Source organism: Lepidothrix coronata, unplaced genomic scaffold, assembly GCF_001604755.1.
Source record: "Lepidothrix coronata isolate B3197 unplaced genomic scaffold, Lepidothrix_coronata-1.0 Scaffold80, whole genome shotgun sequence".
Taxonomy (NCBI): Eukaryota; Metazoa; Chordata; class Aves; order Passeriformes; family Pipridae; genus Lepidothrix; species Lepidothrix coronata.
The window spans coordinates 2,243,914-2,268,679 of NW_016690260.1; the positions used below are offsets into that span (position 1 = coordinate 2,243,914).

A 24,766-nucleotide genomic window follows, 5' to 3' on the forward strand; every position below is an offset into this window, starting at 1 on the left:
TAATAGTAGGTATTCTGATGTGTTAAAAAGGATAGCTGTGATAAATTTGCCTGAAATTAAAAACATAGATTTTGTTTGTACAGACTTAAGAACATCCTGAGATTCTTATTTCCTTAACTCAAGTTTGTTTTATATTAGAGTATGAATACATTACTTGATGAACAGGTTTTATCATATTTTTTTTTGACTTTGGGTGTGTAATTTGATTTTTGGTTTGTAAAGGTCTAGAGTTAGCATGACAGCATATAAAATGTAATTCTTCAAATCATATATTTTGAAGTTGTATAGCCAGTCGGGATCCCTAGAACACACTCTTCAGGTGTTTTTCTCTGTTTCTAAATCGGGCAGTGTCGAAACTTGTTTCTCAGATTTTTAATGTAATATTTACGGAAGTTAACGTGAATAGCTACAGCTACACTGGCTATTTTCTGGAGTTTATTCCTGAGGGGGACATTCCCGATGGAAATTACCCGATGGAGATTGGGGTGCATGAGTAGTGTAGTACCTTGTGAATGGTAGTTGCAAGTAATAACTCAGGGAATGCTCGGAGAGGCAGATGTAGAGGGGGCAACGAGGTAGAAAGCGACTGGGTGTTCAGGAAAGGATGGAGTCTACCAGTTACACGACAGAATATATTACTTTTAATATATTAGTAAGGCAAACCAACAGATACCATTCCAGTATCTGGTTTGATACTGTACCACAGTTGCTTCCCACACCAGTTAACTGTTCTTCACTGGGATTTGCCACCTTAATTCCATTATGTATTTCCAGTATCCCAGTAAGTTTGCTCATACTTTAGCATTGCTTGCACTGTTTGAATACCGGTGGTGTTCTGCAGCTGCATATGTTATTAAAAACTTCTAAGCACTGCAGTTCATAAGCTCAAGGAGATATTTTGAAATTATTCTAACACCTAACAAAAGAATACTAACATAACAAATGCTTGCAGAATTTGCTGCCACAAGCAACATTTAGTGAAGCAGAGTTTTACACAAGTGAAATTTGCTTTTACAGCAGAGTAAAAGGACAGCAGCTGTAAATTGTGTGGGAGTTCTGCATTTTCTTGTCAAGTATTTGGAATTAAATACCCTTTCTAACAGAACACAGATTTGATGACTGCTCTGTTTTAGAACGGTCTATTGAAAATTGTTATTTTCTCTATTTTTGAAAAAACCTTCAACTATATATTGTGAAAGTGAGCCATTAATATACACATATATAGTTTTAAAATTCTTTATGGCTCTGGCTTTTTCCTTCTCTTTCAAATAGTAGAATATTACAATTTTTCTTCTACTGAACAACCTACATGGTAGTAGTTAGACTTCATTCTGTTTCTCAAGTGGTTCTCAAGCTGTCTTTTTAGGGTTTTGAGCTAGCTCAGTAGTACAACTTAAGTAAGTTTTGAGTAACCTGGGAATTTTATCAGAGGTGATGTTTACTTTCCCATCTGTACTTTTCATGGGCTCCTGGCTTTACACTTCTTTGTGTAAGCACTGGACCCTCAAAAGTACACTTAAAGGCTATGAGATCTGTACTTTTGAAAATGTAAAGTGTAGAAAAAATTGCTATTCAGTTTGAAGTGACTGTAATGGAAACTTTTCCACAACCTTTAAGCTATTATGAGTTCAAATAACAGCATTCTACACTCCCTTCCCACAGTAATATTTTGTAGGAACTAACGTTTTAGATATGCTGTGGTCCTACATGGACACAACATAGAAGTATTCCATGAAGATGTTAGTAATCTGTCTTTAAAAATACTTTGACATCTCTGAGGCAAATGAGATGTACATTAAAGCAGTTAAAACAGTAAATGGCTTGATAAGCGAGGGCTCCCCACTACTTCTGAAACTTAAAGAGATTATTCTGCTGTAACAGTTCTAGAACAACTGAAGGGCATGCTGTGCTCTTGTGATACTTCCTGTCTGAAAAGCAGTATCTATTGGCATATTACAGGACAACTTCCCAATGGAGAAAGCAAGCTAGGCTTTTCTTATGTTTTCTTAGTGTGCTGTCCTAGTTTTTATAGCAAATTATCCTTGAGAGACATCACACATGATTCCCAACAGCTTTATTCTTCACAAATCTGCACTCAAACATGTACTACAGGTTTCACAGAGCTGACGAATTGTCAGCAGAATAAACTTGTTGTTTCTGCTGGTGTTGTTGAAACATCCTTATTAGAGAACCAACTTGAAATGAACTTCCATGAAAGTGGAGGAAAACTAAATGTGTAAATCTCCTTCTCCATGGCACGTCCAGATTCAAGATGCTGACTAAATTTCTGAATTAGATTTCAGATACTACATTATGTGTGTTGAAAGTATCAGTGTTTTATCTGGTGAAGTGGACAGGGTGAAAAAGGAGGGAAGGAAGTTTGCTGTCTGACTTTTCAACATTGTTAAATTTGGCCACTCTTTCCAAATCAGGGTAAGCTTGCTGTGTAAGCATGTATGACGTAAAGTGTTTCATATGGTATTGAAATTTTCTACTATAGGAAAAGCAGCTTTGTCTATATCCTTGGACAAAAGCTTTTTCATGGAAGGGAGAAGCTAGATTGTGCAAGTGGCAAAGTACAAGTACGGTAAACACTGTCATCTTTGTGCATGTTTTACAAAGGATCCCATTGTAAGGTCTTATTTCCGTTTTTTAAAATATTTGACATCACTGTTGCAATCCTTCAATATACTTTCTTTTATTGCTATAAATTTCCTAAGTTCCTACGTAATAGTTTGCTCATGTAGTGAACAACTGCAGAAATGTGAATGGGAAATCTGCACAGCATGCAGGAAAAAAGGTTTTCCATCAACTTTGTTTGATCGGTCGCTTACAATGAATGACCTGGGAGTGGTCCCTGGTACTCTGAGGCTCAGCCAAGTGCTTCCTCCTGTGGCAGGCTGTGTGGTACCAGAGAGCCCTCCTGCTGCTGCAGCCAGTTTCCATTTCTGTTCCCAAGTGCTTGTAAATGTGCCAGAAGCAGCCACCTCTTGGCTTTTTGTGCTGCAGGATTTTATAGTACAATTAAATAAATCATTGTCTTGACTAGTATGAAAATAAGTCACTTCTTTTGGGCTACCGAGGGAAGGGGATGTATTTAGTTTGAGAGGATTTTTTTGCTATGCATTTAGATATTGATAAAGCCTTACAGTAGCACTAGAAAAAGATTTTATATTTTTGTCAACCTTGTTGTTTTGGGTTTTTTTTGTGTGTGTGTCTTATGAGAGAGCTAAAACAGAAGGGAACTCAAATGGCTGAAATAACACAAGCACATTCTGGCAGACTCTCATGCCCTATGTACTAAGACTTTTTGTTCCATAATCTGGTTTCATAAACCAAAATATTAATAGAGGTATATATAAAAATTAATTGTATGCAGCTATTTCCAGTAATAGAAGGGAGTAATATCTCAGTCTATAATTCAGTGCAAGCAAAATGCAAAATTTACTGAAAGATAAAATTAGCAAAGGTGAATCAGATGCTTAATTGTTTCCAGGCTGATGGAAATTTACTGGCTAACCATTAAAAAAAATTACTTGGAGTCTATCTGCTTAGTTTTTAAATGGGACACTTAGAAAATTTAACTGTTGAATGGCTGTTATTAGGCAGATATATTTGAATTACTTGTATGGGATGATTTTAGTTCTGTATTGTTTTATAATGTCATATTTTTGCTTACCACTTTATAATGGCAAATCAACTGAACACCACAAGAATTTCAATGCTGTTAAATAACATTTGCATTACTAGAGCTTATTTGAAATTTATAATCAACTATTAATGGGCTTATATTTACTGTCATTGTTTTATGTGTTCCTTAAACTTACAGAGTGAATTATCCAGCTAAAGTTGGAGAAGGTTAGTGCATAAAAAATTGTTAGGGTTCCCATTTCAATTTGACTTGTTAAATTAGCTTGCTGTTGTCACTTCTGAGGCAGTAGAGGACTTGCTGAAAAATCTTCCTCATGGATTTTTGGGTATTACAATAAATGTTAAATATGCCTGTATCTGTTAGAAAGAAAATAGAGTCCAGAACATGTTTGTAAAAACATAAGCCAAGGGCAGAAAAGGAAGGAGAAGATGAGCTAATTATTCCAGCTGAAGATGTCACTTTGTGAAAATGAAACTGTAGAGTTTTTGAGATTTCTTTTGTATCACTTCTGTTGAATAAAGCTGGTATTGAAGTCCCAGGGCTTCGTAAAAGGACAGCGGCAATTCCTTGGCAAGAAGCTCAGTTGTTGAGGGAACTCGGATGCTTCATTCCCTGGCTCGGGATACTGAGGGATGTGCCTGTTCTCCTTTCTTCAGCTTGCTGCTGCGAAGAGACAGTATTCCCTTGCTCTCCTTCAGTATAATGCTCTTCTTTCGAATGAGTATGGACAATCTGTTACTTGTAACTTCATAAAGAATATTGAGATTTGCCTTTAAATAAGCCAAAAGCATTTTCAGGTGCTGGTTAGGGAAGACATCTATACTTCTCTTTTTCTCCCAGAACTGATGACTTACCCTGCTTAAGTACACTGAACTTTTTTTTTTTTTTTAGTTTACTTTAATTTTGAATGCTTAAATAAATACTGCCATCTGAAAAAAACCATTTGTATAAGGTAACATTAAAATTTAAGGTAACCTCTGTGAAGCTGATAAGCATTTTGGTAACGAAAAGTATGTTTTGAAGAAGGTTTGCTTTTCATTGCACTGAGCTCAGGTTTTCAGAGGCCTGATAGCATATCTGTGGCCTTTGTTGAAAATGTTGACTGTTCATTCATGAATGATTAACAGGTTGTTTTATTTAAAGGCACGTATCTGCTTCCTACTGTGCCAGTAGAAAATCTGTGTTCTGAAAATGCTGTGTGCAGTCTCTGTTTGAAGAATGCTGTGTGTTGATCCCAGAAACTTTGTCCTGCTTGCATGAAACTCTTTTACTTATCAATTTGCAAGGATTTAGTGCTAGCAGACTTTTCTGAGAGACCGAAGTTAAACGTGGCAGATTTCTATAGTATAATAATACAGAGCATTGCTGAGCTCTGGGAGAGGTCCTTATGTTCTTGAAGTTGCCAGATTGCTTAATGGGGTGTACATTTTCATTCATGTTGTAGTGTCATAGAAGTATTTCTGTTTTCTTATTTTTCTTTATCGCTTTTCTAGCAAGAGTGCTTCACTGTTCTTAGCAGAAGAAAGCAACATGAAAAAGTCTGAAATCCATACCAAATAGCAAATGAATGTTGAAATGTTTGGAGTATAAGTCATTTTGTGTGTGCGTGCATGGGCATGTTGAAGGACGTGTTCTTGTGATTCTGATAGTGAGAAGACAAAGAATCTCTTTTGGCAGATTTAATTCCATGTTTATGAGCATTCAGAGTTTGTTAGTGCAAAAAAGAACCTCAGGGGGGTGAAGTTCTAGCTGGAAGTCTTGCTTAGTGTTTAGCATATATTTAAGTTTCCCTTAACTGCGTATGTCTGGTTTTGGGAAAACAGCCATGGAAGTGGTCAGAAACTATTTTGATCTAGGTAATGCTTTGTCTATTTGGATTTATATATTGGCAGTGAGTAATGGTTTAGGTAAATGAAAGGAATACGGTTAAATTAATCCACTTTTTGGCTTGGAACTATTAAATGTTTTTGCAGAACACAGTCTTGAACTCAAAAAATGGTCATCCGAAAGGAAAGGGGGAGGTGATGCAGGGCCCTGGAGCTCTACAGGGACATCTACTGGGACCTGCCCCTCCTGGACTCCCTTCCCAACGTGGGGAGGTGGGGACGAGGGGGAGCTTGACCTTCCTGCCAACACTGGCGTAGAAAGTACACTAAAGTTAATTTCAGAAAACTTTGAACTTTCCAAAAGCTATTTTTCTTATCAATAAATAAGAAATTCTTGACAGAATTGGCCTTGATAAGGTTGGGTGCTGTTGAACTGAGCGTAATTGTAGACACAACAACAAATCTCATCACATGGCTTGACGTATGAGGAAGTATTGTTGTGTGCTACGTGGTTATTTAAAATAGTTCCTGATAAAGTTGTATCTCTCAAAATGTACTTAAGCTATGTGTTGTTTTCGGATTGGTGGTTTTGCTTTTTTTTTTTTTTTTAAATTCTTTGCTGAAAGCAGTAACTTCCAAGGGCCTTTCAAAAATCTTGCAATTCTCCCTTAAAAGTCTGTCAGAAGAGAGAACAATAGGGAATGAAAGTAGCTGGAGGATTGGCTGGATTGTCTTGTTGCTTAGGACAAAAATTCTGGCTTTTCCTTGAAAATCAGAAGTTGGTATATTGAGTTTGGAAGCACTAAGCATTCAGAAGAAAATCCCTCATTACACTTTCGTATCATGTTACTGTTTTAAACATCACTAATATGCTGCTGGAGTCGTGTGGCAGTACACTGGCTGTGAGCTCCCAGTATTGGCTTAGCACATCCACGTCCTGCAGTTTCATCTGGAGTTGTGCTGGTTGTGTTCCTATGTGCTACTTGAGAAAACGTTCCTAAAACTATACCAAGCATTCTGTGTCACAGCCTATATAGAAAACACTTTTATTAATACACAGAACTGTTCTTTTAATGATGGCATCTAATTAAAACAAAAAAAGCAACTGGCAAGTGCGGTCCAGACAGAAAGCCTTCTTATTGTCTTGTGTGGAAGAGGAATTTCAGGAGGAGGTGAGAGTTGTGCAAGCCACCAGCCTGCCACTGCAGCAGCCAGGGTGCTTAGAGGTGCCACTTCCTTGAAAGAGGGGAAGCAGCGGAAGGTTTGTGTGCTCTGTGGTGCAGGTGTGTGGTGTCATTTCAAAGACAAGCCCTGTGCTTGTGTGGCAGGATGATTTACACGGGAAATGCAGCTCTGCAGGCTATTGGGAAACCAAAGCAGGAACTGCAGTCTTGCATGAGGAGACATCTAGGTTTCTGCCCCAGCATCCTGGGAAATCGAGGATCGTCCCTGAAGGATGATGCTTTGTTCATAGTAGTGCTCTTTATGCTGTCAGTGCTCTCAAGATCAACTCTACCAAAGGCAGCCATTCTACCCTCCTCACATTAAAAAAAAAAAAAAAAAAAAAGAAAAAAAGGCAGGCATGTGTGACCTGGATAGTAGAAAAACAGTCTTTTACTGTTCATCAAGTTTTTTAACAGATTTTTCCTTTGAATTAGTTAGAGGAGGGTACTAATTAGTTTTGGGTCTCTGATTTTGCCAGTGCTGCATTTTTATTTTTTTTTTTAGCACTTGTGGTTTGCTTTAAATGTACTGTACTTGCTATATCTAGTAAGCTGTGTTTTCTCTTTTAAAGGCATGCAAAACAAGTCCATGCCCGTTATAATCTCATTAAGTTCCTCTCTAGCTGTTTCCCCCTTTGGTTGTGGATATTGCCCATATTTGGTTCTAGCTGTGGTGCAATCAGTTTATATCTGATTGTGTGGTATGATAAGCTGTCTTGCCTGAGCAAACCCTGATAATTTATGATTAGATGTGGCCTAGATTAGCATCTTATGATTTTAATGTTTAAAAGTACTTTATAAAAGATCTTTTATAATGCAATAGCAACAAGAGGCACAAGGACTTGCCTACAGCAAAGCTTCTCAATTCAAACCAAGGGGATGGTATGAATTATATAGTTTCTTCCTTTAGAGTGCCTAAATAATGTGCCCCAAAGTACGGAGACGCTATTGCATTACCAAGAAACTCTTCAATTTGGTTTAATAATTATCTGCTTTCACGATTTTATAATCACAGCTCTTGTGAAAACACATGCTCTTGAATTCTGAATTGCATGTTTGTATTATACTTTAAAATTTGAACATCTGAAACTTTATTTCTCTCCTAAGCACCTTAGTGGCATATTTAAAAGTACTCATGGTTTCAGAAAGTGCTGTGGACTTCTAACCATGATTTCTGCTGGCTGTTGTGTAATAAAATTATTTATTAATGAGAAATTGTCAATGTAGGTATTTTTTGTTCTTCTTTTGTGCATGTATATCAGGTGGGTAAGAACATCCACTTAATTTCTACAAGAAGAGAGCAGTAATCAAAACATTTGGTAGTGTTGCCTAAAATATTTTTAAACAAGCATCTGTTTGGAAAGGCATACAGGTAAACTGTCCAGGTGTTTTTCAGAGTTTCTTAGTCACAACATTGCGCTCATCTTTCCAGCTGAGCTTCCTGTTTAGATCGTGCTGAGAAAATAAAAGTACTGCTTTACATTCACCATCATTTTATTAGCAGTGAGGAGGAAAGGTTGAGGAACAATCTTTGCCTAACAAGTGGCATCTGAGAAATGCTACGTTTTTGGGTTTTTTTGAACAAGATCACGTTACTTACAGTTTCTAAGCAATACTTGAACTGTAAAGCTGAAGTTTTCCAGCAAGGCAAGCATACAATTTTTTGATGATGACTCCAGTGTATTTCAAATCCACTTTAAGACATAATTATCAGCTGTCATCTGGAAAAATGCTGAGAAATTGGTTCGGCATTAAGTAAAGAGAGCTTGTGATATCTACCTTAGAATTAACAATCTAATGTTCTCCCACCCCAGCATCTTGTGGCTGTTCTTTGTGCTTTTGTACTTAACAACAAAAAGAGGAGTTTGTTGGTTTGTTTTGCTGCTGTATTCTGATTTGTAAGGGAGCATTCAAAAATTCATTTGCTCTTTAACAGTACATTTCTTCTCTCAATAGCCAACTACTCCACCAAGCCAAGGGAGGCCTGATTCACCAGTTTATGCTAATTTACAAGAACTGAAAATATCTCAGTCTGCACTTCCACCACTACCTACAAGTGCTCCGGTCCAAATAAATGGGGAATGGGAAACCCATAAAGATACGACAGGACGCTGTTATTACTACAACAGAGGATCACAGGAGCGAACCTGGAAACCTCCGCGGTGGGCCCGAGATGCAAGCATTAATAAAGGGGATTCCCAGAGCCATGCAGATCATGAGGTAGTTCCTTCCGAGATCACAAGCGTTGAGATTGTAATGCATATGAATGCTCTTTTGTTGTGGAATTTGGTACCTCTGAGTTTCAAGGTGTCAAGGAGTGTCTTAGTTTCTCTTTTTTGCTACGTGTCTTGGTATGAAGTAGTCAACAGTTTCACTCTTCAGTTACTTTTGTGTACAAGAATGTGTACATGAGCTGTGTACAAGAGTACTAAGTTGTAAAAATGCCTGTAAAAACAGCTCCTCAGCAGGTATTGCAGGTTTTGACTAGATTATCTTCAGGCCATAAACATCTTTTTTAGATATATCAATGGATTTCTTTTCATTACATAAACATTTTGCTTTTGGGAAAGCTTTGCTGCCAACCTTGCTTAAGAGAGTTGAAGCTTACTGTGAAGTTATTTGTGTTAAAAGATAATTTGGGATAATATTTGAGGTGTCAATTTATTCTGTGCAACCAGTTGGTAGGGAAAGCCAGACAGTGATGTCTGTTTATCTGAACTGCAATGGTTCAGATTAAGCAAAGGAATAGTTGTGAGATGTATGTTACTATTTAAATATGCTTAAAATAGTGCTCTTGTGTTCAAACAGTACTTAGGTTAACCAGTTTCCTGATTGAAAGAAAAAGCAAATACTTCTCAAGAAATCTTCTGCACACTTCATTTTTATATACCCTTTTCAAATATATATAGTTTAGGTGGATTTTTTCCTGGGCCAATATATTTATATAAACTATATATAGCATATATAGTTTATATATATATATATATATATATATATCCCAACTGTGGACTGATCAAAAGTTTTTGATTGATGGAAGCCTGTCGTAGAAGTCTACCCCTGGAACAGTAGTAACAGAAACAGGAGAGAAAGAGAAAAAGGAAACCTTTCATTGCCTTTGGCGATGGTCTTCATAGTAGCCACAACATCCTCAAGCATTTAAATAGCCAAATTCTCTTGCCACAGGCTAATTGCAGCAACAGGTAAACAGGTGAAATGTTGATGCCTTTCCCTTTGATATCTCTGGTGATGGTCTATTAATTTATCACTGACTGTCCTTTTGCTGGATAAGATTCTGATTTTAGTCTGGATAAGGTGATTACTTTTTTGAGTAGTAATTCTCCTTGTAGTAAATGGTTTTCTCATTGCCGTCATTCTTCCTTCTTTTCATGGAAGGTCTTGTAAGAATTCTTTCTCCCTTCCCATCCGCAAGTGTTTCCTTTGATTCTTCCTCATACCTCTGTACCATGACTTCATCACATGGTTGCATCTTCAGAATGCTTGATTTTGTTAATTTTTTTTTTTTATTGCCCATAACATCTTTCAGCTCAATTCTTCTGTTTATTTGTGATGCTTGAGGTATCACAGATTGGCCTTCAGACTGTTATATCTATCAAGTTTTCAGTCTTTGTGAGACCAGTGGATGATAATACATGTTTTGATTTTTAACTAGACACTAATTTGTATTTCCAGTAGCATAAGCTCCTTAAGTAATTTGTGTCTTGAATGGATTATCAAAGTTTCAGTCTAGGGAGATACATGTTGCGAAGTCGTCTCAATCCACTTACCAGCAGTCATGTGTTGATTTTGAAGCTGTTTTGGTTTTTGGGTTTTTTTGGTTTTCTTTTTTTTTGGGGGGTTTTTTTTTTGATCTCCCTTCCCCCCGCTTGCCTTTTCTGTTCTGCATTTGAGATTGTACATCACACTCCACTGTTTGTGTTCCTTTTTTGTTGTGAAGAATTAGAGTAAATATGTCCTAATAATTAGTAAAAGTAGATTTAATTTCTTATAATAAAGTTAAGTTGATTTTTACACTAGTCTGAGTTATGCTTATTTAGTGATAAAAGAGCACATGCAGGAAGGTAAAATCCTAGTTGTATCTTTACTGGTTTGTCCTCAGAGGAGCTTGTATCATATTAGGTAGCAAAATGTCAAGGTGATGTAAAAATGAGAACTTTGAATGATCACATATTCTAATATATATGTAATATGTTAGAACATGAAATAGTTTATAGTCAGTCTTAGAACTTTATGGTTAGGAAGTTGAATTTTATTGGCTAATTAAGAAGGGACAGAATTGCACCTAATTTGTCAAAGAAGTTGGTAACAGACATGGCACAAACAGTTGTAGCTTATGACAGTTGTATGGTTGTTATATGTTATATGGCAGGGGTGTGGGAAAGCAATGAAGTCCTATCGACAGGGCCTCTAGGAAAATGTATAAGATTTTGGAATTGCAGATAAAATGTATTAGAGGTAGTGACTTGCTAATATATTTGAGGAAGGAGTGCTTAACAGTAATTGGGAGAAATTTGTCAAGTGAAGTGATTTAATTAAGTTGGACTGTAAAAGGAATGAGAATGTCACCATATCAGAGAAAGGCAAACCTCTAATACCCAGCTAGGAGACCATAATGTGAAGCAGACATCAGTAAATTACTCAACAAGCTGTAGAAAAGCAAAGGAATTTCATTTAAATTCAAAACTACATTTAAAACATATGACCAAGGTGCAATTTCATTCCCTGTTTTTTTTTTTCCAAAACAAACAAATGGTAATATAGGGATGCTAGCTTCTTTAGTTAGTGTTCTTTATTATTTTCACTTTTAGAAGTAGTAGTGACTTTAAAAATTAGACTAGTTAAGTGATAGAAGAGAGACAGTAATTGTTCCTATTAAATGCTTGGTGATGAACTGGTCTCCGCCCCCAAGAATTTTCCATGTAAATGGAAAAAAGCAAAGTGATAATGTGGGGGACCTTTTCAGTAATTCCCTTTAGTGTCACAGCAAGTTTCTTACAAGGTGAAAGGCTGGGTAATTATCTGCTTAAGATGGCTTTATTTAAGTGTGGTATAGTATAATTGGGGATGGGAATGGGGAAAAAAAGCATGGATCATACTTAAAAAGCATATAGGCAGATAATACAGAAAAAGTGTTGAAAGTGAAATTGAAAGCTGTTGAATGTGGTTTGGCCAGCATTCTCTAACCCCTGTCGATACAGCTCTAGCAGTTGTTCCTGCTAGCTGAGCGACAAGGAATGTCTTGGCTTGGCAAGCTTTGTAACAGCTCAGGAATTCTGTTGAACTTTAGGTCTGCGAAGGTACAGGACATGAGTTAAACCTTGAAGCATCTAAATATCATTATATGGATGCCTTACAGATAGACACGTTAACAGTCATTCTTTCTGAACAGCAGTGATTTTTGTAGGAGAATTTTCATTTTTAGGTCTTCTGTTTAGTTTTACATGTGTAGAGTGTTTCTTCGGTATCAGGAGTTGCTTGGAAGAGGCAAATACAAATGCAATATATCATTACAATACCAGCTGATAGTAAAAATGTCCAAAGTCTACTAGTTTGACCATATGGCAATGCAATTAATATTTAACCATTAAAACAAGGTAAACAAAATACATGTATACAATATCATTCATTCACCTTTGAACCTGCACAGTGGATTTTTTAGGTGAGACGCAGCATGCGCGGAACTGGACCCACCCTTTAATCCTAAGGTTCATCTGCCAGGGCCAAGCAAGCTTGGATGCTGGCAGCGAGATCCTTAGGACATTAGAGTGACCTTCTCTTAGATGGATGGCCTTAGAGGGCTAAGTGAGCTCCATCTGCCTGGGTTTGGAATTAGAGTTGTCCTTCTCCTGGGATGACTGCCATAAGGCTAGCAAGCTCATCCTGCCCATGTATACAATATAGTTATATTATAAAACAGTAGTTCAAGTGGAGCCAATATCAGCAACTCCTCAGTCTTAATTCTGCAAGTATAAAAATGGGACTGAAGACTCCCCATAGTGGTTAGAAATTGGCACATCAGAATTTCTCATTATCCCATGTGCAAGAGAGGTAGCGTTGGTTAATCCATAGTTTACATGCTCACATTCTGTAAACTGTGGAGGACACTTAAATTTTTTCATGTTCCTTTATTAATGATCTGAAAATGTCCTGTGGGTTTTGCTGTGCTTGTTAAGCTGGCTCGTGTCAGTGGAGGGAGTTTGTCACACAAGTGGTAAGGTACTCAGAAAAGTAACACCAAAAACCTATGTAGAAGTCATTTGGAAATGTCACTAAACGTGTAGTCTCTAAACCCACTGACTTTTAAAAACCATTTCTGATAACTGAATTTTTTTTGTAAGATTTAAGTTTTTAGGAGAGGTTTTTTCCTATTTAAAACTGAAATCCTGTTGTTCTCCTGCAGTCCTCTCCTTACAGTTTTTCTCAAAACTCTTACGCTAGTGTTACTGAACAGTAGTCAGTATTTTACTGCTGTAGTTTCTGAGTAGCAGGATGTTCCCTCTGAAGTGTTAATGCCTCCTGCTAGCTGAGGATCCAAGACACTGTGAAAGGAAATCTACATTGAATTCCTCAGGAGACCATGGCATAGAGATATTATGGGAGATGAAAACAAGGAGATTTTTTTTTTTGATGCACGGAATGGATGCTTAGACTAAGACTACAATACATTAGCAAGGAGACAAACAAGGTTTACAGGGAACAGAAATTATTTGACGTGTGTGCAAAATCTTTTTTTCTGTATTGCGCACGTCAAACTTGTTCCACACATTATAATTCACTTCTATTTTCAGAGAATAATTTTGCATCTCAACTAGCTATGTCTGGTAGAAAGCCTTGCTTTTGCATTGCTCTTTGTCACGTGTGTAAGAGTTGAAAAAAGGATAGTGGAAATTCCTGGTATTTTAGGATGAATGGTTCAAGTACTGTGAAGTGTCGGGGCATAAAAAGGTGCAACTGGAGTTTCAAGTTGGCCTTAATGATAATTGTGTTTCCAAATGTATTTGAGAAACAAGAAAGGATTTAGGTATGAAAGTTGTGATATTGCCAGAAAACCAAGTTAGCAGGTATCCCAGGTTTTTTGAGGCAATGCAGATTACTAAAGCTAACTCTCTTCATCATTCAGTAATGTTAATTTGTAGGAATAAGATTTAGATAAGCAAAAAACCCTGGAGTTTAAATTTGAGTAGATGAAACTTGGTATAGTGGAAATAAAAAAAAAAGATGGATCAGTATAAACCAGTTGTTCTGAATATACTTGGAATTGTCTGTACTGTGAAAATGCATCTCATTCTCTGATGTAAGATATAAAATGTGAACTCCCTGAATTCATTACTATTCTCTTTCTAGTCAAATAATCTTTGATCTTTCAGATTTTAAAGCACTTTCATTCTCAAAACTGCCTTATATGTTTCTGACTACTTGTAGCATCTTTCATCAGAAGAAAACGACCACAGTTCTTGTTACAGCCAGTCAGATAGTCAGTATGGTTCTCCTCCAAAGGGTTGGTCAGAAGAGTTGGATGAACATGGTCAAACCCTATATACCAATGACTATACTAATGAAAAGGTACTTTTTCTTTCTTCTCATCACGTGTTCTAAATCTTTTCCACTAATTCACTTCTAGAAATGAAATCTGCATTTCCAAAAGTAAAAAGCATTCCTCAGGAGTATCTCCTTTTGTTTTCTTAAATATGCATGAAACTTTAGCAACTGAACTGACTTTTTTTTGTATGTATGTTCTTTGCTATCTAAAAAGTTTTCTTATTTTCAGTTGCATATTAGATGTTATTAAATGAACATATTATGTATAGTTGTAATTTCCACCCTCCCCCATCCTCCTGGTTGTACTTCAGGAATGAACTTCTTGCTGTCCTTTCAGAGCTGCTCTTGTCTACATAGACCTTCCAGTCAGGATGGTTTTGAACTGAATATAATATAATACAACTTTATCAGTTTCATGATTTCCTTTATCAGATATTTTCGATACTGCTTTCAGATTTAGACAAACTTTGTAATTAAACTACAGCCTTATCAGCAGATTTGTGCTCTATTCTTATTGTCTAATTGCTACAGACAACTTACTGTTATTCTGGGCATGTCATAAGAAGTTCTCCCACATAGGATAACGAACAGCAGTTGCCTATATTTGCAAAGCAGTCCATTTTTCTAATTGTTGACTAAAGTTGCATTTTGTTTTTTTAAACTTCAAAAGTATTCACTGAAACTGTCCTTTTTAATCGTATTATAGCACCACCTCTTCTCCAGTTGAAGTATGCAAGTTTTATTTGCAAGAAGTTTTTAAATAATTGAGTTTTATCTCAGTTTTGGAATTTTATCCTGTTTAATCTGTTTCTGATAAACATCTGTAGAGAGCATACCTCTGTTTTAGCAAATATGCTGACATTTTTTTAAATTGCACTGGGATTGATAGAGAACAGTGTTTCTTATCACATTTTATTGGAAGATGATTTTGTGAAACTTGCTTGAGCCAAGAGCCTTGCTGTGAGTGTTTCTGTGCGTATTTTTCTGCAATATTCTTGTAGATTTTTGCTCATCACAATTCTTTCCTTTCTGCATGACCAGTCCCAGTTGTCATGGGTTTACCTCTTTGATTGTAGGAGTTGCTTGTAGAGGTTACAGGAATTATATTGTCTTCATGTTTAATCAAGGAACTGCGTCTCATGTTCCCATTAATGTTTTTTAAAAGTTGTTCAACAAATGCATATATCTCTTGAATTATCAGCAGTTACTGGCTGAGCTTCTTGTAATTTTATGTATAAGATTCTGACACGGATGTGATGGAAAGATTGTGCCTCCTTAAATTGAGAACATAATGGTGATGAGAATGATATATGCCATCTTAAAAGAATATCTATTTATCACAATCTCTTGTATGATATTGCAGGACTGTTTTCTGAGGAGTTACAGAAAGAAAAGATGTTAATGAACCCAATTCAGGATGTTGTTCTCATTGCAATCTAACCTTGGTTAATTAATGTAGGTTGTGCATTAGACACTGCTGAAGTGGATGGCACTTTATTAAAAATTAACTTTAAATCTCAGGTCTCAGAGATTTTGTTTCAACTGTCACTCTGATTACATTTTGTATCATCACATTTCTTTCTGCAGTGGATAAAACATGCAGATGAACAAGGTAGACCATACTACTACAGTGCTGATGGTTCCCGATCAGAATGGGAGTTACCTAAGGTGAGTGACCTAAAAAAGAAACTTTAACAACTTGGGGCTTTCCCCTCCTCCTGAATACATGTTCTATGGGGCCTTTAATGGGACTTATTCACCACAAGAGGACTTAAATATTGCACTTTGTTGTTTATTGCATTTTTGTGTAATTTTTGATGGTGAAGAGGAAAACAATATACTCGAGGACATGAAAAATGGATGTTTGTAATTATTCAGATGTCAAAGGAGATCTTGTATCTCTGCTGAACTGAGCTTTTCATGCAAGGCTGCAGAATAATATCTGTGATTTTGCTGTGATAAGGAAACCTTTATAGGAAAAAAGAAATTTTTTTTGCTGAAAAATGTCCCTGAGAAACTGGTCTATTTTTAGTAGCCTTCTAAATGCTTGTAAGACAACTGTTGAAAAACTAAAGTTTCAGCAGAGTTCTGTGGTATCTTTGAGGATGACAGTTTCACAAGATTGTGTTCTGGTATTTATTAATTTTGTAATGAAAATAGAAATTTGTAGGGAAGTGACAGATCTAGGGACACTTGGTAGTCTGAAGGTGTACCTAATACTATTTCATTCTAATTTTCACTTTGAAAAACTATAGGGCATTTGTCATAATGATATTGTTGTATACATCTTTTCTCCTATTAGGATGCTTGTTCAATCCTACATAGTAAGGTGTGGCCAGTAAAAAAATTGTGTTTCACACGGACTTGTGTGCATAAGTGTATGAAAGAGCATGTTTCTCCATTATTGTTTCATCAGTACAAAAATCAGTGTCCTGAGTCACTTTCACTTTTAAAGGAGCAACCTTAATAGATAGTGCTTTCATAATATTTGTGAGAAAATATTTACATTAAAGTTTATGAGTGAAGTTAAATACTAAGCTGTTTTGTTATGTTAGTAGAAGAATTTGTATCTGAGTCACTGAAGAGTTGAGTTGGGTTTGGGAATTCTCCTATGTTAGTCTGACCTTAGATAACTTAAATTTTGTAACATGCATAAATGTAACAATATAATCTGTACCTATTGGTTTTAAAAGCTATGTAGCTATTGCTTTATTATCAGATTTATTAGACGTCTGAAAATCTGATAGACCGGGTTTCACCAGAAGCGATTATTGGTTCAGTATATATAAATGAAGTTAATTTTGGGGAAAAATGTCTTGGGTACTTCTTTCTATGACTTCTGTAATGCAGAATGTTTTGACTTGGAAGAAACTGGTTTTCATTAAAATGGATTGAGTTTGGATTTGAGCTAAATAGCAAATTGCCTTTAATCCAACTAGAATAAGTCACAAAGATAATCTAGTACTGTTACCTGTGTCTTATTAGGATTTATTCTAGTATTTATTAGTGCATGCTATTTTAGTGATTCTAAAAAAATCTGAGTTCTGTTGTATTAACAGCCACCTCCAGAATGAAACATAGCCTTTGTTTTGGAATTAGTGATCTGATATGCTTTAGTTCTTGTTTATATGAAAGTCATCACATATTACTATTACAAATTTTCCTTGAAAATTATTTATTATTATTCATGTGGGCAGAATGTACTTTTTAATTCCTTCTTGAAACTAGTAAATCTTGGCTGGCAGCAAATGTAAGGTTAACAGAAGAAAATGAGCAGTTGACTCTTGGATTCATGATCCAAGAGCCTATGTATTTCCAGAAATCCTTAGATTTTAACTTTAAATGCTGTGGAATAGATTAAATATTTCAAAAAAAGATTTTGGCTAGTTTATATAGCTATATATTTGGAGATGTTATTCTGTAAGTAATTAAGTGTGATTGAAGATTAGTCTCAAAGATCTTGCTGAAGCTGGCTCTAAACATACTTAGAACAAATGAATTGGAAAGACCATGCAGACCACAAAACTGCTTTGAAGAAAAATAATCTATATTGAAAACTCTCATAAGTAATGAAAGAAAACCATAGAAACACTTTGGTGTTATAACTTGCTTAAATGAAAAGTAAGTTACTAGGAAAAAAACCCTACTCTTGGTCAGTTTTAAATCCCAGTGTATTTAGCTCAAACATTGTCTTCCAAAACTTGTGAAATAAAGTGATGGAATAGCGGGTCATGTAGTGCTGTTAAACCAGAAAAAGAAGATAATCCTTTTGTTAGATGGTTCTTAATAATCTGAACTTCTTTAGAACTAAAAATGGTTCAGAGGTTTCTGGAAATAGCACACTAGCTGAGCTAATACTGTGACATTAAAAATCTTCATGGTAATAGCATTAACTGTAAATGTGCACATGCTCGGGAATAACACAGTATTCTTGTACGTGTCTTAAAAATTATGAGGGTATATGTTGGGAAGGGAGGGCAGTTACAAAACAAATTACTTTAGACAGTCTCACAGAAAGCCCTCCAGTCATGTGAATTTAAATAACATCTAGGAATAGCTGAATGCCTCTGGCTGAAAACGATGTTTCAGATGGAGTAGCTTTGACAACTGCTGCAAAGTCTATTAAGGCTCATGATGAGTGTGACCCAGCTTTCTGTAGTGGAAGAGAAGAACATAGTGAATTAATCCTTAAAATGGGTAATAATATTTTAACCATAGTCTCTACTACATCTTGCAAAAGACTTTGAGTTTTCTGCAATGCAGGATTCTGTTGGTTTTTGCCAGTTATTAGAAAAACCCAAAACAGCCAAACAACAAACCAACTAATAAAAGTTCGTTCCTGTGCAGATCACTATGATAAAATATTTTTATTTCCTCTGTAGCGAATGAACAATACCTAAATCATGCTGAGAAGGGCTATAGCCCTATTCCAGAAACCTAGTTTTCTAATATGAGTTTTATGACTTCAGCAAATGAGAAATCTGTATTAAGGGTGGGGGTAATTAAATTGATCTCAGGAGTGAGAACACTCTAATTTCTAAAGTTTTTAAAAAAGTTAATCTATCAAAATGCCAAAAATGTGAGGAAAGCTGTGTAATAAATAATGAAAAATAGCTCAAGGGGGAGTTAGAGAGGACAACCTAATAAAAAGTAGAGATCAAAGATCTCTCTGATTTTTAAAGTGCATTCGTAAGCTGATACCTGCCCTCCTCCGAGTGAGCTTTCTGATCCGAAAGTATCCTTTGAAAGAAAATAAATGTATACTGTAATCCTCTGGAGTGAACTCATAGTTTTGGTGTTGATATTTACAGACTGTGACATTGCAATTGCATGTTTTCTTCTCACAAGTGCCTGCAGCATTAGCTCCCCTTGCTGTATCCACAGAGGAAGCAATAGGTGGAGGAGCTTAATTTTTAGCAGTCTTAATGGACCAACACTCTGTTAATTCACTCTGTGCACTATCAACGTGGGGTATGAGCTCAGGGGCCTCAGTTCTGGTACTTGGGGAATGATTTTCCTGTTGGAGACTCGAATGCTGTCAGACAGAGCATGCTAGCTGAAAAAATGGCAGTAAAACATGATGCAGGTCATATCAGGAAGATATCACGAAATCATATGGTGAAAGGAAATAAAGATGTGAACATGTAAAGAGGGCTTGGTTGTCTTCTGGTAAATTTGTCTTCTTCTGAGCTGTGCTGCTCCTTTTGAGGTTACAAACTGTGTGTGTTGGCAGTTGTATCTACTGCAAGTCGGTGTACTAGACAGTATCATTGGCAATACTGAATCAGCTTCACATTCTTGTCCTAAAATTTTGGACTGCTTGGTGGAAGTTGAGACAATCTAGCTGGTCCTAGGATCTAAATTGTTTTTGGTGACACTAGTGGCACAACAAACCTGCCATAAGTAAGAGAAGACAGATTCTTCCCCCCCCCTTTATTCCTTTCTCTTTAATATGTATATTTGTACTCTCAAAGCCTGGTCTGGTCTTCCTCATTTGTCCTGGTGTTTGGTGGTTCCCACCTGCTTTCCCTCTTCCCAGATAAGATGAGGGAGGAGGGGAAAGTGCCCCCAGCTTTTGCTTAGGCAAACAGCAGGACCTGTGGCAATCAGTGCTGACTTAGAGCTGCTCATCAAAGATGAGCAGTCTTGGCGATCCTGAGGATTAAAAGGTGAAGCAATGGGCATCCAAGACAGCAAAGCAAACAAAGTAGGTTATCCAGAGGTGTCTTTCAGTCACTTGTATGTTAGAACTAGAGCTGCTTGTCCCAGGGGTCTCTTCATTCTGTGTGGGTTCTGTTCCTTCAAGTGCAGCTGATGCCTCCAACTGCTACCACTCAGGTATCCTATGGCATAGAATGAGGAATCACTTTGCCTAGAGAAGGAAAGGGAATGAAGTCCTTAAAAAGATAAAAGTATTTCTTATTTACTTATGTAGGTAAAAAAAAAAGTATTACTGATTTAGTTGATAAGAAAAGCATAAGCTGTAATGTAGGTGTTTATAACAACACAAAAAAAGTTTGTTCAAAGCCAATGACAGTAGTAGCACTAGAAAGTTGTTTTGTTCTGAGGCAACATTTAATTTTTTTGAAAAAAAAAAAAAAGAATCTTCTATTTCAGACAGTGTATTGGGACAACTGCCAATAACATATGAGGTGCTAAAGGGTACTAGGGTAGCACAATAATTTTTTTAATGCTGCTTTTTTGATCACTGATTGCATGAAGGTAAAATACTTGACTTCAGGTCTTTACTGACTTTCAGTACCCATTGCTTCCCAGTCTTTTCTCCCTTCACTCACCCAGTTCCTTTCATCTGACTGAGAATTCATCAACACAAACCAAGAAGAATATTTTTTCTTTCTTAAAGCTGACATATCTGTGTCATCTTTGTAAGAATGGGGACAACTGCTACAAATAACTTGGAGGTGTTACATTTATTTCAGCCACAATTAGGCTGGGACAGAGCCTTGAGCCATGCCACGTATCAGGTTAAAATTAAATATAAATCACTCAGCCAGTTGAGAGGGTTAGTAAATTTTATACCAAGGCAAAGAAAGCCTTTACATAGACAGTGAGGGTATTGAACAAATTCAGCAATGAAAAGAATACTGTGTGACCTAAATTTGTACCACTGATGTCCTTAACCTACACCAAGAGCTGTTACAAGAAGATGTCTGTTTTACTTGGTGTGTACATTCAGAGAATGAATAAATTGCTCATGTGCTCACTTCATGATAGGAGATGCTCCCAATGAAATGGGGAACAAACTGAGGTTATGATGGGTTCGTGTGATGTGACAAAGTTGAGTTTGTGGAGGATTTTCAAGGAGCATAAGTGTGTATATTTGGAGTTGTGTGCCACATTAAAAAAATGCTTTAGAATTTGGAGAATAACATTGCACCCTGAGAAGATGCTATTAAGGCACACGGCTGTAGCAGAGATTATCCTGCCAGTCGATGTGTAGTCTTGGATGGGTCAGTTTTATTGCAGTGTAGGGCCCTTGCCTGATCTAAAGATTACCCCAAGACTTAGGCCTAGAAAGCCTTCTTAGGGTTATGTAAAAACAAGATTTCCTGCGAGGGGAGGCAAGCCCAACCTAGTTGCTTATTTTTGCTGGTAAACAGTGGTAAATATTGTAAAATGCATGTGGGAGAGACAGCAGTTCCTCTGCAGGTAGGTGTCCTGTAGAGGGTCAGTAAGTGAATCAGAACTGAAACTGTTCTGCAAGGGCTTTTTGAACTAAAATTGAGTCAGAGCAGACCAAAGAGTAGAAGGGTGGTGTCATCCAACCTGGTGAGGCTACTGGCTCTGACTGCTTCCCTCTAGCCAGTGGACTCTGCCTGGTCTAGAGTTCTGTTGGACAATGTGGAGTCTGGAGCAGTGTCTGAATCTCACTCTGATTCTCCTTGGAGATAACAGATCAGTTCATGTAATTTAAAAGTGGAGGTTTGTCTTGACCCAGAAATATATAAGGTTTTTATTTCCACATCACTTCCCCCCACAACCTTGCCAGTTTTACTATTTATAATGAATAAAACAAACAAATGAAAAACAAACCCTGCATAAAGATCTGAGCAAAAAATGTTTACTTGAAGTCCCTATTGTGAGAAAATGGGGCAAAAATGTCAAATGTTCACTTTAAAGACTTGTCAGTTTACTAACACTGTTTGTATCACCAATGCAAATTATTTAAGCTGCTAAGATGCATATAGCTCAGTGTTCCAGAGTTTTTAGCAGAGCTTTGTTGATGAGCTCCATATACTGTTGTTTTGCTTTCTTGTTAAGTATGTTTAATAGAACTTGAATTTCGTATTACAAGTCCTTTCTCCTTCAAGATGGTGTTGTCTGTTAGATAAGTTAACTCCTGATGTCTTGTGATAGTATCAAAGGCACCTTTTAAATATAAAACACCTGTAATTAGGCTTGTGCCCATATCCTAACATAATTTAAGTCTATGTTGAGATATGGGCACATATCTGAACATGTGTTAGGATATGTGCCCATATCTTAGCATAGACTTAAATTCAAGATACATTACTTTAAAATACATTTTTGTTTAAACTTCAGTTCCTCAGGTTACTCAAATGAAAAGTGCACTGAGGATTTCCATAAATAATGTACACCAGTGTCACTAAAGTGTAAATCTATTTCTGAAATAAGAAGTTCTGTTTCACAGCAAGAAATGTGTTTGAATTGCCTACTTAAATAGGTTAGAGCTGCTGCAGGGAATAATGTTTGTTGCAGCCATTTGTGACTTAGACATAGTTTCACTGAAAATTGTTTAGGTTTTAGTTGTAGTACTGATGGGCAATTTTGTTGTAGATTGCTCAGCTTGCTGCTACAGTTTGGGCTGTGGGAGCATCTGCAGAGTGGGTATTACCATAACAAGAAAGTAAGCCAGTATTAGGGCCCTTGCAGCATGAATGGTGGTTCAGCTTTTGATTTAACAAGGAGACTAACAGAGAGTTGCTTGAAACCTCACTATTGTAAGGAAGCATGTTGCCATGTGAGTGTAAATGTGCTGAACCCAGTACAAAGGCAGTGCAGGCTCGGAAGTGAATTTCTGCAGTGACAGCCGATACATTTGTCTGTACATGAGCTACCAACTTTTATTCTCAGTACTGCAAGATCCATTCACCAGGGAGTATTTTTCTCTCTTATGCCTATTGAAATAATTTAATGAAACATTGGAGTTATTTAACTTTTAAGCATCTGTTGACTTATTGGAGCATTAACTCTCTTCATAGTGAAATACAAAGCCAACTCAAGCATCGTGACTACCATGGCAGTAGTAATGCTGGTTCTTTATTTGGGCAATAAATATAACTATTATGCAATTTAGCTTAGATTTAGCATTTATGTTGTTTAGGTTAAACCTTGGCATGCTTTGTTGTTATATGGAGGTATAGGTTATTCTGTCTGAAGACCTGAGGCTCTGAGCTTACAGTAGGAATCAGTAGCAAAATCATAGAACTCAGTGTGCTTGCAAAGATTATTGCTTTAGGCTTCTCAGATAAAAGGGGCACTTGACTTTTCCTTGTTACTTCTTCCCTGGTGGATTCTAGTGCTTTACAGGACTCCAAAAATGCTGCCTTAAATTTCTTTCTGTGTGTAGATTTTAGTTTGATAATGACTAGAAAGAATGAGATTTTTTTAATGACTTGAAAACCCCATATGCTGATGTTGTCTTTTCTTGTTTGCATTTTCAGTATTAAACTTTGTTTAAAATATTTTTAGAACTTTTTATAATGTATGGATTGTTATGATGTAAAATGTCAACACTAGTAATGATAAGTATGCTACAGTTCTGAGATCTAATTAAATGCTGTGCTCTTCTGATGACCTTCACATTTTCTCAGTCTCTATATCTTTGCATGAGTTACTAGAAAACCTATGTTATGCTGAATACAGTCTGTCCTTGGCTGTTACAGGTCTAATAAGTCTTAAAATTATTTCCTGCTAAATATTTATTTTCTATGCTTATGGAATGTGTAGATTTGTACGTTGTGTGTACGTTCCAAACCAGAAAATTCTTTTATAAGCACTTTGGTGTGTTTATTCTGAAAAAGCAAGTCTTCACCTTCAAGTTTTCTCTCCTGGACATCCCAAATCTTTGGGTTAAAGAGGGTTATACCCAGGCAATTTTAAGAATTTAAGTACCGTACCGCAGGATAATAGGGTTTTCTTTTTCTTACACATGAACTGGACAGGTGCTATAGTACTGTCAGTGCAATATGAATGATATTGCACTGAATGAATGATTAAATCTTGTATTTATTGTGAATTCTTGGTAGTTCTCAGTACCCTGTTGGGTTGCAAAATCAGCAGTAAGCTCTTGCACAAGAAATCGAATATCTCTCTGCCAATGGAGAGCTATCCCAACAAGCCAGTCTTAGTTACTGCTTCAAAGAGGACTAAAGGAGAACGCAGAGTTCTGAAGATCAAATGCAAAATATAAAACCAAGGCTGTTTTCACATCCTTGGTGACAGTAGGAATATGGAAGTTTGCACTGTTTAGGCATGAGTGATATGTCCAAGTCTTGTTTGCATGAATCAGATTCTACTTACACTTTTATTTTTCTCTTCTTTAGTATAATGCTTCACCACAGCAGCAGAGAGATATAATAAAGAGTAGGAGTCTGGACAGGAGGCTACAGGAACCAATAGTTTTAACAAAATGGAGGCACAGCACAATTGTGCTGGACACCAACGACAAGGTAGGAGCAAGCTCAACAGCATGCTGAAATACCAGCTGTTTCTGATGTGTGAAGTATTTAATGTAACAGAAATGAATAAGCATGAATTCCTGAAATTTCATTTGTATGTTTTCTTGTATCATGTACAATGTTCAGCAAAACCAAGGGCTGTTCAATAACTTTACTACTGTTACTTTGTGAATAGTAGCTCTTTTCTTGTTGTCCTTGAAGTATTATAACTAGTGTTAGTTCAGGGGTTGGCACGTACAGCAATTTTACTTATGACTGGGAATTTCCCAATTCAGTTTAGGCTAT

At 36.6% G+C, this 24,766-nt stretch overlaps 1 protein-coding gene across 15 annotated transcripts in view; it reads left to right on the top strand.

Annotated features, from left to right (window-relative positions):
* Positions 1-24,766, top strand: part of ARHGAP12 (Rho GTPase activating protein 12) — a 76,072-nt gene that overhangs the window by 24,872 nt on the left and 26,434 nt on the right. For 7 of the 15 annotated variants that reach the window (XM_017820272.1, XM_017820276.1, XM_017820277.1 and 4 more), the window contains 4 exons: positions 8,658-8,921; positions 14,142-14,282; positions 15,846-15,926; positions 24,347-24,472. In XM_017820272.1, the coding sequence (XP_017675761.1) occupies positions 8,658-8,921; positions 14,142-14,282; positions 15,846-15,926; positions 24,347-24,472 (612 nt within the window). The remainder of the gene's footprint in view (positions 1-8,657; positions 8,922-14,141; positions 14,283-15,845; positions 15,927-24,346; positions 24,473-24,766) is intronic. The other 8 variants (XM_017820280.1, XM_017820282.1, XM_017820283.1 and 5 more) reach the window with 5 other exon arrangements.